At 36.4% G+C, this 17,027-nt stretch overlaps 1 protein-coding gene across 2 annotated transcripts in view; it reads left to right on the forward strand.

Annotated features, from left to right (window-relative positions):
- LOC128657340 (oocyte zinc finger protein XlCOF7.1-like) overlaps window positions 1–10,086 on the forward strand; it is a 111,409-nt gene extending 101,323 nt beyond the window's left edge. For both annotated transcript variants that reach the window (XM_053711654.1, XM_053711656.1), the window contains one exon: window positions 6,862–10,086. In XM_053711654.1, the coding sequence (XP_053567629.1) occupies window positions 6,862–8,480 (1,619 nt within the window). In that variant the 3' untranslated portion in view covers window positions 8,481–10,086. The remainder of the gene's footprint in view (window positions 1–6,861) is intronic.
- The last annotated feature ends 6,941 nt before the right edge of the window (window positions 10,087–17,027 follow it).

The following is a 17,027-nucleotide window of genomic DNA, read 5'->3' on the forward strand; positions in this document are numbered from 1 at the left end:
ACCAGCCTATCCACATAACCTCCTCACCTCTACACAGAGCTCTTAGGAAAACATAACTTTTAGAGCACAATTTAACCCCATGTCTGCCAAAAGGGGCTACTTCACTGCATTGAAATACACTGCAGCCATCTCTTGCAGCCAAGGGGTTAATGATCTGGATGTTATATTTTTTCCTCAATGACAAGGCTGCAGCCATTAATTAGAAGCTTGAAAGTTGTGTGTTGTCTGTAAAAGCAAGCCCAGCGCATCAAAGTTATTTATTTACCGCAGCTTGCTCTCACACACCTCTCGTCTAGGCAGTAGTATCAGATGTGTGAGTTATAACAGTAGCATGTCACCTACACCACAGCACTAAAATTACATTAAATGCCACAACAAAAAAATAACTATCTTAATCATTCTAAAGTTAATCTTTATGACTAATAGATTGGCTCAGTGTTCCTCTGTGCATATGCCTAGCCTGGCTATAGTGTGGTTTGGTAATAGAGTCACGTCACAGACAGCATATACATAACGTTTCTCCCTGTGTGCAAATGTATTGCGGGTCAGTTTCTTTGACTAGTACAATTTTCTCAGCTGTTATGTTTATTCCTGTATATGGTGCAGGTTCCCTGACTTTAGCAGTCACCCATTACTTCCCTCCTCCTCCCCCTAAAACAAGTAATGACCTCTTTGAAATTGTAAGCCAGCCGGTCAGGAGTCTGCTGCAGTGTTGTGTTCATCTGCACCCAAATAATAAATAGATGATCTGATCTTATATGCAGATGTGTGGGAATTACTATATTCTCTCTTCTGAATTGTGTCTGCTTTTATTTATTGCAGGTAAAGGAAAAGTTTTGTCACAAAACTTTTCCTTTACCTGCAATAAATAAAAGCAGACACAATTCAGAAGAGAAAGAATATAGTAATACCCACGCATCTGCATATAAGATCAGATCATCTATTTATTATTTGGATGTAGATGATAAACACTGGCTGGAGCAGACTCCTAAGCAGGCTTACGATTCAAATAGGGGGAAAAAATATTATTATTACACTACTTACCGTAGTTCTACACCAGACATTGTCAGTGACATTCAATTTCAAAGTTCAACAAAGTCGTCCAGACTCCAGGGCAGCAGCACAGGTCACACCGTCTCAAGTCCTTTCTCAGCAGCTCTGTTTTCTTCAGTTCAGTACTCTTCGCGCCAGAATAACACAAGCCTCCTACAGGCTGAGGCGCCACAAGAGAGTGATGTCACTAACTGAGACCCACCCCTGATTGGCTCCTGAGGCTATTTGAACAGCCGCCTCCTTAGGAAGCGTATGGGCCGTGAGGAGCTTAAGCAGCTCCACTAGGTGGGGCTAGCTCTCGCGGCTCATACACGTCATTTGCAAGATATCCATGTTGCGCAATGGGAGGGCAGCTGCACGGCTCACAGCCTCTCCTTTATTGCGTAACATGGATATGGATAGAGATCGCTAATTTGCAGGCAGTGCTCAGCTCAGCCTAAACATAATACATTACAAATGTACAATACACACATAGGACAGGTGAGGCGCTGCCTCACCTGCCTCCTATGACAGCACGTCACTGGAGGGAACCATGAATGCGAACTTGTACTGTGACATACTGAAGCAGAGCATGATTCCCTCCCTTTGGAGACTGGGCCACAGGGCAGTATTCCAACATGATAATGACCCCAAACACACCTCCAAGGCGACAACTGCCTTGCTAAAGAAGCTGAGGGTAAAGGTGATGGACTGGCGAAGCATGTCTCCAAACCTAAACCCTATTGAACATCTGTGGGGCATCCTCAAACGGAAGGTGAGGGAGAGCAAGGTATCTAACATCCACCAGCTCCATGATGTCGTCATGGACGAGTGGAAGAGGACTCCAGTGGCAACCTGTGCAGCTCTGGTGAACTCCATGCCAAAGAGGGTTAAGGCAGTGCTGGGAAATAATGGTGGCCAAACAAAATATTGACACTTTGGGCCCAATTTGGACATTTCCACTTAGGGTTGTACTCACTTTTGTTGCCAAAAGTTTAAACATTAATGGCTGTGTTGAGTTATTTTGAAGGGACAGCAAATTGACACTGTTATACAGGCTGTACCATCACTACTTTACATTGTTCAACGTGTAATTTCTTCAGTGTTGTCAAATGAAAAGCTATAATAAAATATTTACAAAATGTGAGGGGTGTACTTACTTTTGTGAGATACTGTGTGTGTGTATATATATATATATATATATATATATACACATACACACACACACACACACACACACACACAGTACTGTGCAAAAATCTTAGGCCACCATTAGATTTGTTGTTTGAGCATTGATATAATGACCATATATAATTATCTTTCAGTCTCTTTATTAGAATACAACCAGAAAATACAGGATATTTATATGCAGTATTAAAAAAAAAAAACAGAAACCAAAGTCAGAAAAAACAGCTTCTATAGGCTAAAATGGCAAGTATTTAGTATGACCTCCCCTTACACTTGAGCAATAGCAGGAACCTGGCTCTCTTAAACCTAAATGGAATCCTAAATAATGTAATTGCTAACATTAAATCTTGGAATGAAGATCGATGGAAAAGAGTATTATGGAGTGACTAATCCAAGTTTGTATGTGAGAAGAAGAGTTGGAAAGAGATGGAATGAGTGTTTGCGCCCTTCAGTAACACATGATGGAGGGTCTGTCCTGATTTGGGGCTGCATTTCTGCCAGTGGTGTTGGCGTTATTGTCTGAATTGATGGGATCATGAATGCTGAAAGTACAGAGGTTTTTAATTCATCATGCTATTCATTCTGGAAAACACCTGATTGGGAAGGGTTTTATTTGTCAGCATGATAACGACCCCAAGCATACTGCTAATGCAGTGAAATAATATTTAGATAGAAAAACAGATGATAAAACACTGACAGTCATGGATTGGCCTCCACATAGTCCAGACCTGAATATTATAGAGGCAGTATGGGATCACCTAGACAGAGAAAGAAATCAAAGACAACCTAAATCTAAAGAACTCTGGGAAGTGCTGAAAGAAGCCTGGTATAATATACCAGAAGATTACTTCAGAAAATATCAGGACACTCTCCCCAAAAGAGATCAAGATTTGCTTAGTTCCAAGGGAGGTCACACTAAATACTGACTTGCCTGAAGAAATAATTTTGTTCAGAAAATTGTTATATATATATATGCCTAATATTTTTACTCAGCTATTTATATATATATATATATATATATATATATATATATATATATATATATATATATATATATATATATATATATATATATATATATATATATATATATATATATATATATATATATATATCTTGTTTTTTTGGGAACAATGAAATAATAACAAACCTATTAGTATAGAATAAATAAATAAATAAATAAATGCATAAATAATCAAAATTACAAAACAAAAGAATCAATACAACACCCAGAAGGAAATGGCATAAGGCCTGTATGGTTCTCAGTTTGTTTTATTGAAAGCAGCATTGTGTGGCTGTAGGTAGGGAACATTTGATATGGTCCTGGTCTTAAACCATTTGGCCATTGCAACTAACTCTTACATTTTTGCTTTTTATCATCTTGTGTGCCTGCAAGAGAGTGCCAGACTTTCTGTGTGTTGTGTTTGGTATTTTGTTTTGTCATTTTCCCTATAGGCTTTGCACCCAAGATAGTCAGGGGTTAACTGCCTGGGAGCTGCACAGCTGTCTTTGAGTATTCAGAGCTGTGAGTTTTACAGTGATGTAGGATGTGTACCTAATCCAGTTTGAAAGTGAAACTCATTCCTTGTTTATATATATATATATATATATATATATATATATATATATATATATATATATATATATATATATATACACAGAGAGAAATGCACTCACAGGAACGAACAACCAGCTCAATACCATTGTTAGCCTGTTCTATGGCGATTTACCACCTGGGTGCAACTTCTTTTAGCCCAGCAATGCTTTTCACAGAGTAGAACTTTCCTGTAGTATATCAGTCTGATCCCGCCTATTACGGTCAGTCCAGCGCCGAAATACCAGGCAATTCCTCTCTGAACAAGGAACAAAGCAACCCCAGACGATCGTTTCAGCCTTCATTGGGCCTCGTCAGTGAGGTGTAGCAGTATTCCTCTAAGCACACTGAGCAAGGAGTCCACGTCTGTTTTCCCCTTTTTCCCATAGGGAGACTAAATACACACAGAGAGAAATGCACTCACAGGAACGAACAACCAGCTCAATACCATTGTTAGCCTGTTCTATGGCGATTTACCACCTGGGTGCAACTTCTTTTAGCCCAGCAATGCTTTTCACAGAGTAGAACTTTCCTGTAGTATATCAGTCTGATCCCGCCTATTACGGTCAGTCCAGCGCCGAAATACCAGGCAATTCCTCTCTGAACAAGGAAATAAGCAACCCCAGACGATCGTTTCGGCCTTCATTGGGCCTCGTCAGTGAGGTGTAGCAGTATTCCTCTAAGCACACTGAGCAAGGAGTCCACGTCTGGTTTCCCCTTTTTCCCATAGGGAGACTAAATACACACAGAGAGAAATGCACTCACAGGAACGAACAACCAGCTCAATACCATTGTTAGCCTGTTCTATGGCGATTTACCACCATATATATATATATATAGTGTACATATTTCCTGTATTTTTGTTTGTATTTTAATAAAGAGACCAAAAATACATATGAATGGTTATTAAAACTTTGCTAGAACAACAAAGCTGGTGGTGGCCTAATATTTTTACTCAGCTATTTATATATATATATATCTTGTTTTTTTGGGAACAATGAAATAATAACAAACCTGTTAGTATAGAATAAATAAATAAATGCATAAATAATCAAAATTACAAAACAAAAGAATCAATACAACACCCAGAAGGAAATGGCATAAGGCCTGTATGGTTCTCAGTTTGTTTTATTGAAAGCAGCATTGTGTGGCTGTAGGTAGGGAACATTTGATATGGTCCTGGTCTTAAACCATTTGGCCATTGCAACTAACTCTTACATTTTTGCTTTTTATCATCTTGTGTGCCTGCAAGAGAGTGCCAGACTTTCTGTGTGTTGTGTTTGGTATTTTGTTTTGTCATTTTCCCTATAGGCTTTGCACCCAAGATAGTCAGGGGTTAACTGCCTGGGAGCTGCACAGCTGTCTTTGAGTATTCAGAGCTGTGAGTTTTACAGTGATGTAGGATGTGTACCTAATCCAGTTTGAAAGTGAAACTCATTCCTTGTTTATATATATATATATGTGTGTGTGTGTGTGCACACATACATATTTACACAAATATACACTTATACACATATATATATATATATATATATATATATACACACACACATATTAAGACATATACATACATACCTTCACAACTTTGAGTCCTTCCCAGTCATTGTCATATACCATCTATTTTAAAGCCTTTAAAACCCTTTTTCAACCATTTTTTATTTAAAATGTTTATATATGAGTGTAACAATTTATTTTACATATTTTTTTGTTTTAATTTTTATTTTAACCCTTAGACTTTACTTCAGGTCTCAGGTCGTGTTAATTCTTCTAGCCCTATTTTATAACTTTAAACTTGTAATATGAGCGATATTTATCACGGTCACAATCTCCATTAAAATTACAGGGCATGCTAAAGATGTGTTGGCTATGCTAAACCTTCTCTGGAAAATCTGTTTTACTGTGGCTTGAACTATTTATGCACTTATTTAAGCATGTTCAAGTGATATTGCACCCTGTGCTATAATTAGTACTCTATTTGTAATCTGGCATTTTTAAAATCATTTTAAATGTTGGTCTAAATTGTAATACTTTTTAAAGTTGATATTGCATTATGAAGTTAACATTACATAAAATATTTGACGTCTTAAAATTTGGTAAACAGAATTTGTCTATAAATCTATTTTATAAACAAGATAAACATATTTTAAGTTTTCGATAGATAAAAGAAATCCTATATTTTGTAATTTAAGTTAATTCTATGTCACTAGATAGTGAAAGATATGTGATAAATGATATTTAAATTGCTGGTAAACTCAGATCCAGAATGATAGTGATATTTTAGATGGAATTTAATTTATCAGTTGTAATGAAGATGAACTGTAACTTACATTTTAATAGAGACATAACATTCAAATACCCCGCGCTGTCCAATTGTTTGTTGTCCAACCAGTGTTCTCCCCACTTTTGTTGTATCTAACGCTGATTGGACAACAATATAAATTGTTAGCTAACAGAAAATTTACTTTTGAAGTGGGCGGCGGAGCGCTGGAAATGTTATATCTACATTAAAAATTAATTTATCGGGCATCTTCATTACAATTGATGAATGAAACTCAATCTCAAATATTAACATTCAGGATTTGTTTTTTAAAAAGGGGAGAGTTTATCATCACTTTAAGTAGATATTTAAGGTTAAACAAAATATATTTTAAACATATTTAGTAAAATTAAGGTATAGTACATGAAAGGTGTTTTATTTCTTAATTGCTATATAGCATTTAGTTGATTTTTTTTCTAATATTAGAGATTTTTTATAAGTGATTTGTATGTGTTTTGTTACATCTGTACAATATTTAGATCTGAGAGCTTCTGAAAATATATTTGTTACATCATTTTTTTTAATGTTTACTGTAAAATAAATACAAAATATTCTTTAATGTCTAGTAAATCTCCCTTAAGCATTAGCATGAAGCTAGGGAAAAGTGTAGGGGTCATAGCCTGCCCCTTACTCTAGTGGAAGAAATTCATTCATAACAGTTGAAATGTCCTCAAAATATAATAATTATATAATTAATAACTAACATTCCCATTGTATTTCTTATCAACAGGTGAATTTACAAAGTGCAGTAGTCCTAGCTATGGTGAACATACAGATAGTTGTTTCAATCTTGTTCAAAATCAAAGAAGCAACATGGAAAATGTATTTTCTGAATCTGGGATTTATTTTACTAGGAAATCGCATCTTAATAGACATCAGGAAATTCATACAGGAGAGAAAGCATTTTCTTGTTCTGAATGTGGGAAGTGTTTTATTGAAAAATCAGCTCTTATTAAACATCAGAAAATTCATACAGGAGAGAAATCATTTTCATGTTCTGAATGTGGGGAGTGTTTTACCAGGAAATCAACTCTTATTACACATCAAAAAATTCATACAGGCGAGAAAGCATTTTCATGTTCTGAATGTGGAAAGTGTTTTATTCAGAAATCAACTCTTAATACACATCAGAAAATTCATACAGGAGAGAAAGCATTTTCATGTTCTGAATGTGGGAAGTGTTTTACTCTGAAATCAAATCTTATTAGACATGAGAAAATTCATACAGGAGAGAAAGCATTTTCTTGTTCTGAATGTGGGAAGTGTTTTGCTTTAAAATCAACTCTTATTACACATCAGAAAATTCATACAGGAGAGAAAGCATTTTCATGTTCTGGATGTGGGAAGTGTTTTACTAGGAAATCAACTTTTATTACACATCAGAAAATTCATACAGGAGAGAAAGCATTTTCATGTTCTGAATGTGGGAAGTGTTTTACTGAGAAAACAAATCTTATTAGACATAAGAAAATTCATACAGGAGAGAAAGCATTTTCATGTTCTGAATGTGGGAAGTGTTTCATTCTGAAATCAATTCTTATTAGACATAAGAAAATTCATACAGGAGAGAAAAGGAAGTGTTTTACTGAGAAATCAACTCTTAAACATCAGAAAACCCATACAGGAGAGAAAGCATATTCATGTTCTGAATGTGGGAAATGTTTTGTTTGGAAATCAAACCTTAGTAAACATCAGAAAAGTCATACAGAAGAGAAAGCATTTTCATGTTCTGAATGTGTGAAGTGTTTTATTAAGAAAGCAGATCTTATTAGACATCAGACAATTCATACAGGAGAGAAAGCATTTTCATGCTCTAAATGTGGGATGTGTTTTGCACAGAAATTAAATCTTATCAGACATAAGAAAACTCATACAGGAGAGAAAGCATTTTCATGTTCTGAATGTGGGAAGTGTTTTATTCAGAAATCAACTCTTATTACACATCAGAAAATTCATACAGGAGAGAAAGCATTTTCATGTTCTGAATGTGGGAAGTGTTTTATTCAGAAATCAAATCTTATTAGACATGACAAAATTCATACAGGAGAGAAAGCATTTTCATGTTCTGAATGTGGGAAGTGTTTTGCTTTAAAATTAACTCTTATTACACATCAGAAAATTCATACAGGAGACAAAGCATTTTCATGTTCTGGATGTGGGAAGTGTTTTACTAGGAAATCAACTTTTATTACACATCAGAAAATTCATACAGGAGAGAAAGCATTTTCATGTTCTGAATGTGTGAAGTGTTTTACTGAGAAATCAGATCTTATTAGACATCAGACAATTCATAAGAAGAAAAAGGCAGCATTCCATGAATCCAAATGCGATAAAACAAACAGTCTTTAATGGAACAGGTTAAAACCAACACTCAATGTACAGAATATGGACGAAGGAGAGGAGTCCTTGCGCGTTTCATGCCGTGCAACATTTAGGCATAGGATAACCCCACATACACTGACTCTGCCTTATATGATGATTGCATCTAATCACCAGCCATACATCAGTTTCCATGGAGACGGACACCATACTTACAGAGATACAGTTACATGTTAAAAATACATAAACAATGTCAGCATTTAAACAAAATTGTAGTTATATATACTTCTATGTATATTGAGAAATTAAATGTTTTTTAGTCTCAAATAAAATCATAAAGAACCTTATAGATAGTTAAGTGCTAGTCACGGAAAGATTAAAGGTTGAAGGTTAAAGTTGAAAACCTCACAGTTAATGGGTACTCAAATAGTGAACAGCTACCATACCGCAAATATATAAAAACATTAAATATAATATAATCATTGACCCAAATTTTGGATCTCAATATCTGGATTTTTAGAGAGATATGGTCTGAACTGAAGTTGAAAAAACTCATAAATTTGCATCACCCGTATTTAATGTTAGATAAAGTGTGTATGCTCTTACTTTAGTGGCATGATCTTGTATTGCAAAATAATGATGGTGTAATTAATATTGCTCACACTGGATTAAAACACATACCCATTTTCAAATGAATATACTCGTACAAGTACAGATAACTCTTTACTCCCTTGGTATACTCCTTCTAAACTACATGATATCTAATACTAGGGATGCATATAAGTATGTAATATGCAAATGACAATAACAAACTTAAACTGCTTGAAATAAAAGCAACTTGTTCACTTTTGAAAACAGATCACTTTAATCTTGACGGTACTCTAGTATTTAATTTCAAAATCTAATATAATTCTTATATATACTTATAATTCAGACAATTCATACAGGAATCTGGGAAGTGTTTTACTGAGAAAACAAATCTTATTAGACATTAGAAAATGCGTACAGGAGAGAAAGCATTTTATGTCCTTGTGACGAGACCAATCTCGTCACTGTGCATTGGAGGGCCTGTTATGGAACATTCTTTGGGCTGGAGGTACATGGGCTTAAGAATACCCAGAGACTGCATGGAAATGTGGAATTTTATATGCTGGACACCCCATGTACTTTCATAATTCTGTCTTATGTCCATGTCACCCTGTATCCATAAATACAGGATGGGTACCGGGTGTGAGTGCACCTTGTGGGAGCAATTGTGACTCTATAAGCCAAGTGGGCATAAATGACTTTATAGCTAATAACTATTCTTATATTCTGTCAGTACTGAGTTAACTTTGTTCAGCTTTAAGAAGCTATTTTCTAAAGACAAGGTTGCTAGCCTCAGCTATTGTGTACTGTAATTAAGTTTAGTGATAAACATTCACATTGTTTAATCACATCCAGAGAGCAGACGCCCAAGTGATAAGAAGGACTCAATTGGTTATCTGCTTAAGTAATGTAATTCTATTGTATCATGTCAAAGGGCGTTTTCCCTCTATCTAATGTACAGTATTCTTTCAACCCCCCATCTGGGGTCAGACCTGCATAAATACTGGGCATATAGCCTTCAATAAAAGCATTCTGTTTTAACCTTCAATGTGGAGCCTGGTCTCATGTTTGAGGGGGGGAACTGGCTGGGTTGTGAGTTGCTGATCCCATATTCAGGACATCGTTCACCTGGTATTAACCCGCAGTATCCGGGATATACCGTAACAGTCCTGAATGTAGATTTTTTTTTATACCAGCAAAGGAAATGGGTTACTCATATAATATGTCATACAGGAGAGAAAGGATTTCCATGTTCTGAATGAGAGAAAAGTTTTACTAAGGAGTTACAACGTATTGCGCACAGAAAAACATAATTTATGTAAGAACTTACCTGATAAATTCATTTCTTTCATATTAACAAGAGTCCATGAGCTAGTGACGTATGGGATATACATTCCTACCAGGAGGGGCAAAGTTTCCCAAACCTCAAAATGCCTATAAATACACCCCTCACCACACCCACAAATCAGTTTAACGAATAGCCAAGAAGTGGGGTGATAAGAAAAAAAGTGCGAAGCATATAAAATAAGGAATTGGAATAATTGTGCTTTATACAAAAAAATCATAACCACCACAAAAAAGGGTGGGCCTCATGGACTCTTGTTAATATGAAAGAAATGAATTTATCAGGTAAGTTCTTACATAAATTATGTTTTCTTTCATGTAATTAACAAGAGTCCATGAGCTAGTGACGTATGGGATAATGACTACCCAAGATGTGGATCTTTCCACACAAGAGTCACTAGAGAGGGAGGGATAAAATAAAGACAGCCAATTCCTGCTGAAAATAATCCACACCCAAAATAAAGTTTAACAAAAAACATAAGCAGAAGATTCAAACTGAAATCGCTGCCTGAAGAACTGTTCTACCAAAAACTGCTTCAGAAGAAGAAAAGACATCAAAATGGTAGAATTTAGTAAAAGTATGCAAAGAGGACCAAGTTGCTGCTTTGCAGATCTGGTCAACCGAAGCTTCATTCCTAAACGCCCAGGAAGTAGATACTGACCTAGTAGAATGAGCTGTAATTCTCTGAGGCGGAATTTTACCCGACTCAACATAGGCAAGATGAATTAAAGATTTCAACCAAGATGCCAAAGAAATGGCAGAAGCTTTCTGGCCTTTCCTAGAACCGGAAAAGATAACAAATAGACTAGAAGTCTTACGGAAAGATTTCGTAGCTTCAACATAATATTTCAAAGCTCTAACAACATCCAAAGAATGCAATGATTTCTCCTTAGAATTCTTAGGATTAGGACATAATGAAGGAACCACAATTTCTCTACTAATGTTGTTGGAATTCACAACTTTAGGTAAAAATTCAAAAGAAGTTCGCAACACCGCCTTATCCTGATGAAAAATCAGAAAAGGAGACTCACACGAAAGAGCAGAAAATTCAGAAACTCTTCTAGCAGAAGAGATGGCCAAAAGGAACAAAACTTTCCAAGAAAGTAATTTAATGTCCAATGAATGCATAGGTTCAAACGGAGGAGCTTGAAGAGCTCCCAGAACCAAATTCAAACTCCAAGGAGGAGAAATTGACTTAATGACAGGCTTTATACGAACCAAAGCTTGTACAAAACAATGAATATCAGGAAGAATAGCAACCTTTCTGTTGAAAAAGAACAGAAAGAGCAGAGATTTGACCTTTCAAGGAACTTGCGGACAAACCCTTATCTAAACCATCCTGAAGAAATTGTAATATTCTCGGTATTCTAAAAAAATGCCAAGAAAAATGATGAGAAAGACACCAAGAAATATAAGTCTTCCAGACTCTATAATATATCTCTCTGGATACAGATTTACGAGCCTGTAACATAGTATTAATCACAGAGTCAGAGAAACCTCTTTGACCAAGAATCAAGCGTTCAATCTCCATACCTTTAAATTTAAGGATTTCAGATCCTGATGGAAAAAAGGACCTTGAGACAAAAGGTCTGGTCTTAACGGAAGAGTACACGGTTGGCAAAAGGCCATCCGGACAAGATCCTCATACCAAAACCTGTGAGGCCATGCCGGAGCTACCAGCAGAACAAACGAGCATTCCTTCAGAATCTTGGAGATTACTCTTGGAAGAAGAACTAGAGGCGGAAAGATATAGGCAGGATGATACTTCCAAGGAAGTGAAAATGCATCCACTGCCTCCGCCTGAGGATCCCGGGATCTGGACAGATACCTGGGAAGTTTCTTGTTTAGATGAGAAGCCATCAGATCTATTTCTGGAAGTTCCCACATTTGAACAATCTGAAGAAATACCTCTGGGTGAAGAGACCATTCGCCCGGATGCAACGTTTGGCGACTGAGATAATCCGCTTTCCAATTGTCCATACCTGGGATATAAACCGCAGAGATTAGACAGGAGCTGGATTCCGCCCAAACCAAAATTCGAGATACTTCTTTCATAGCCAGAGGACTGTGAGTCCCTCCTTGATGATTGATGTATGCCACAGATGTGACATTGTCTTATCTGAAAACAAATGAACAACTCTCTCTTCGGAAGAGGCCAAGACTGAAGAGCTCTGAAAATTGCACGGAGTTCCAAAATATTGATCGGAAATCTCACCTCCTGAGATTCCCAAACCCCTTGTGCCGTCAGATACCCCCATACAGCTCCCCAACCTGTAAAACTAGCATCTGTTGAGATTATAGTCCAGGTCGGAAGAACAAAGAAGCCCCCTGAACTAAACAATGGTGATCTGTCCACCATGTCAGAGAGTGTCATAAAATCGGTTTAAAGATATTAATTGAGATATCTTTGAGTAATCCCTGCACCATTGGTTCAGCATACAGAGCTGAAGAGGTCGCATGTAAAAACGAGCAAAGGAGATCGCATCTGATGCGGCAGTCCTAAGACCCAACATTTCCATGCATAAGGCTACCAAAGGGAATGATTGTGACTGAAGGTTTTGACAAGCTGATATCAATGATAAACTTCTCTTGACTGACAAGGACAGAGTCATAGACACTGAATTTATCTAGAAACCTAAAAAGGTTACCCTTGTCTGAGGAATCAATGAACTGATTGGTAAATTGATCCTCCAACCATGAACTTGAAGAAACAACACAAGTCGATTCGTATGAGATTCTACGAAAATGAGAAGACTGAGCAAGTACCAAGATATCGTCCAAATAAGGAAATACCAACACTCTATTCTCTGAATAGAGAAAGAAGGGCACCGAGAACCTTTGAAAAAAATTCTTGGAACTGAGGCTAGGCCAAACGGTAGAGCCACAAAACTGGTAATGCTTGTCTAAAAAGAGAATCTCAGACACTAAAAGTAATCTGGATGAATCGGAATATGCAGATACACATCCTGTAAATCTATTGTAGACATATAATGCCCTTGCTAAACAAAAGGCAGGATAGTCCTACAGTAACCATCTTGAATGTTGGTATCCTAACATAACGATTCAATAATGATAGATCCAGAACTGGTCTGAAGGAATTGACCTTCTTTGGTACAATGAAGAGATAAAATAAAACCCCAGCCCCTGTTCCAGAACTGGAACTGGTATAAATACTCCAGCCAACTCTAGATCTGAAACACATTTCAGAAATGCTGAGCCTTGCTGTGTTAACTGGGACACGGGGAAGAAAAGAATCTCTTAGCAGGAGGCCTTAACTTGAAGCCAATTCTGTACCTTTCTGAAACAATGTTTCTGAAACCAGAGATTAAGAACGGAATTGATCCAAATTTCTTTGAAGAAAACGTAATCTGCCCCATACCAGCTGAGCTGGAATAAGGGCCGCACCTTCATAGGTACTTAGGAGCTGGCTATAGGTTTCTATAAAGCTCGGATATATTCCAAACTGGAAATAGTTTCCAAACTGATACCGCTCCTGAGGATGAAGGATCAGGCTTTTGTTCCTTGTTGTGAGGAAAGGAACGAAATGATTATTTACCCTGGAAAGAAAGGGAAAGCAAAGTTGACTTAGAAGACATGTCAGTATTCCAAGTTTAATCCATAAAGCTTTTCTAGCTAAAATAGCTAGAGACATATACCTGACATCAACTCTAATGATATCAAAAGATGGTATCACCAATAAAATTATTAGCATGTTATAAAATAATAATAATGCTATAAAATTATGATCTGTTACTTGTTGCGCTAAAGCTTCTAACCAAAAAGTTGAAGCTGCAGCAACATCCGCTAAAAATATAGCAGGTCTAAGAAGATTACCTGAACATAAGTAAGCTTTTCTTAGAAAGGATTCAATTTTCCTATCTAAAGGATCCTTAAATGAAGTACTATCTGCCATAGGAATAGTAGTACATTAGCAGGAGTAGAGACAGCCCCATAACCTTAGGGATTTTTGTCCCAAAAAACTCTAATCTGTCAGATGGCACAGGATATAAATTGCTTAAACGTCTAGAAGGAGTAAATAAATTACCCAAATTATTCCATTCCCTGGAAATTACTTCAGAAATAGCATCAGGGAGATAAAACACTTCTGGAATAACTACCTTATTTAAACGTTTACATTTAGTATCAAGAGGACCAGAATCCTCTATTTCTAATGCAAATAACACTTCTTTAAGAAAAGAACGAATAAATTCCATCTTGGACAAATACAAAGATTTATCAGCATCAAAATGATGATGTTCATTTAAAAATTCATCTGAAAAAAAGAGAAGTTTTAAAAGACTTTTATGTATACTAGAAGGAGAAATAACAGACATAGCCTTCTTAATGGATTTAAAATAAATAAAATCTCTTATGTTATCAGGAACACTCTGAAAATTAGATGTTGACGGAACAGCAACAGGTAATGTAACAGTACTAAAGGAAATTTTATCTGCATTAATAAGTTTGACATGACATGCAATACAAATAACAGCTGGAGAAACAGATACCAAAAGTTTATAGCAGACTTAGCTTGGTAGCTCCAGCACTGTGCAGTGATTTTCCTGTAGTAACTTCTGACTCAGTTGCAACGTGGAACATCTTGCAATATGTAAAAGAAAAAAACAACATATAAAGCAAAATTGATCAAATTCCTTAAATGACAGTTTCAGGAATGGGAAAAAAATGCCAGTGAACAAGCTTCTAGCAACCAGAAGCAATAAATAATGAGACTTAAATAATGTGGAGACAAAAATGACGCCCAAATTTTTTAGCGCCAAAAAAGACGCCCACATTATTTGGCGCCTAAATGCTTTTGGCGCCAAAAATGACGCCACATCCGGAACGCCGACATTTTTGGCGCAAAATAACGTCAAAGAATGACGCAACTTCCGGCGACACGTATGACGCCGGAAACGGAAATAGAATTTTTGCGCCAAAAAAGTCCGCGCCAAAAATGACGCAATAAAATGAAGCATTTTCAGCCCCCGCGAGCCTAACAGCCCACAGGGAAAAAGTCAAATTTTAAGGTAAAATATGTTAAATTAAAATGCATTATCCCAAATATGAAACTGACTGTCTGGAAAATAAGGAAAGTTGAACATTCTGAGTCAAGGCAAATAAATGTTTGAATACATATATTTAGAACTTTATAAATAAAGTGCCCAACCATAGCTTGGAGTGTCACAGAAAATAAGACTTACTTACCCCAGGACACTCATCTACATGTTTGTAGAAAGCCAAACCAGTACTGAAACGAGAATCAGTAGAGGAAATGGTAAATATAAGAGTATATCGTCGATCTGAAAAGGGAGGTAAGAGATGAATCTCTACGACCGATAACAGAGAACCTATGAAATAGACCCCGTAGAAGGAGATCACTGCATTCAAATAGGCAATACTCTCCTCACATCCCTCTGACATTCACTGCACGCTGAGAGGAAAACCGGGCTCCAACTTGCTGCGGAGCGCATATCAACGTAGAATCTAGCACAAACTTACTTCACCACCTCCATCGGAGGCAAAGTTTGTAAAACTGATTTGTGGGTGTGGTGAGGGGTGTATTTATAGGCATTTTGAGGTTTGGGAAACTTTGCCCCTCCTGGTAGGAATGTATATCCCATACGTCACTAGCTCATGGACTCTTGTTAATTACATGAAAGAAATTCATATGGGAGAGAAAGCACTCTAAAAAGTTCAAGAGCCTTCCAAAAGCCTTTGTCTGGTTTAGCATTGTCCCCTAGCTGCATAAAATGTATTATGCTGAAATATAACAAATATAGATATTTTTTTTTCTTTTGAATTCCAATTACAAGTTTTTATGAAAAACTCTTATTATTTACATTTCTGTTTATTTTAGAAATATTACCTAATATATTAATAAATCCATACATGTTTTGACTATATTTGAGAAAAAACACTCAATTTTGTGTATTGAAATTGTAATAACAATATGATTTCTTTTATACAGGTGGTGAGAGTCTATTATCCATTTGATTCTTCAGTGAGTTGTGGCCCATTTCCCCTCAGAGTACAGTGCTTTTTAGAGGGATGTATTTTGTGTAGGTAGTGGCATCCCAGATGGCAATAATAACTTGCCACAAGCTTGTAGCAAACTTTTTCTGTCTTTCTAACTTGTTGCAAGTTTTCACTGCTTGTTCACTTGCAGTACAATTACAGCAAAAATTCTTGTTTACACTTTTTGAACTTGCAGCAAGTTTTCCCAGAAAGTCTTTAGCAAGAGGACAGGGAATGTGTACGTTTGTGAGAAGTCGACACTCAGTGAAGAGCTCGACAGCAAGAGCTCTGCGAGTCTGTTGCCAATTATTTTAAAAGTCAATAGTAAGAGATCTGCAAGTCTTCTGCAAATTTCAGACAAAGTCAACAGCAAGAGCTCTGTAAGTCTGCTGCAAATTTCTGGAAGAGTATGGCAAATCTGTAACATATCTTTGGCATGTATGTCACAATTAAGAACAGTGTCTGCCACAAAAGCACTACAAGTTTACTATTATGTATGTCAGTCATATTTACAAATTAATAATACATTAATAATAAAATGTTTTTACTGCAAAACTTTATGTAAGTTGTTTGTATGAATTTTATTGAGTTGTATCTTCACATTATCTGAGGTAATATATATGTAAAAT

The sequence above is a fragment of the Bombina bombina genome, chromosome 4, assembly GCF_027579735.1.
Source record: "Bombina bombina isolate aBomBom1 chromosome 4, aBomBom1.pri, whole genome shotgun sequence".
NCBI lineage: Eukaryota > Metazoa > Chordata > Amphibia > Anura > Bombinatoridae > Bombina > Bombina bombina.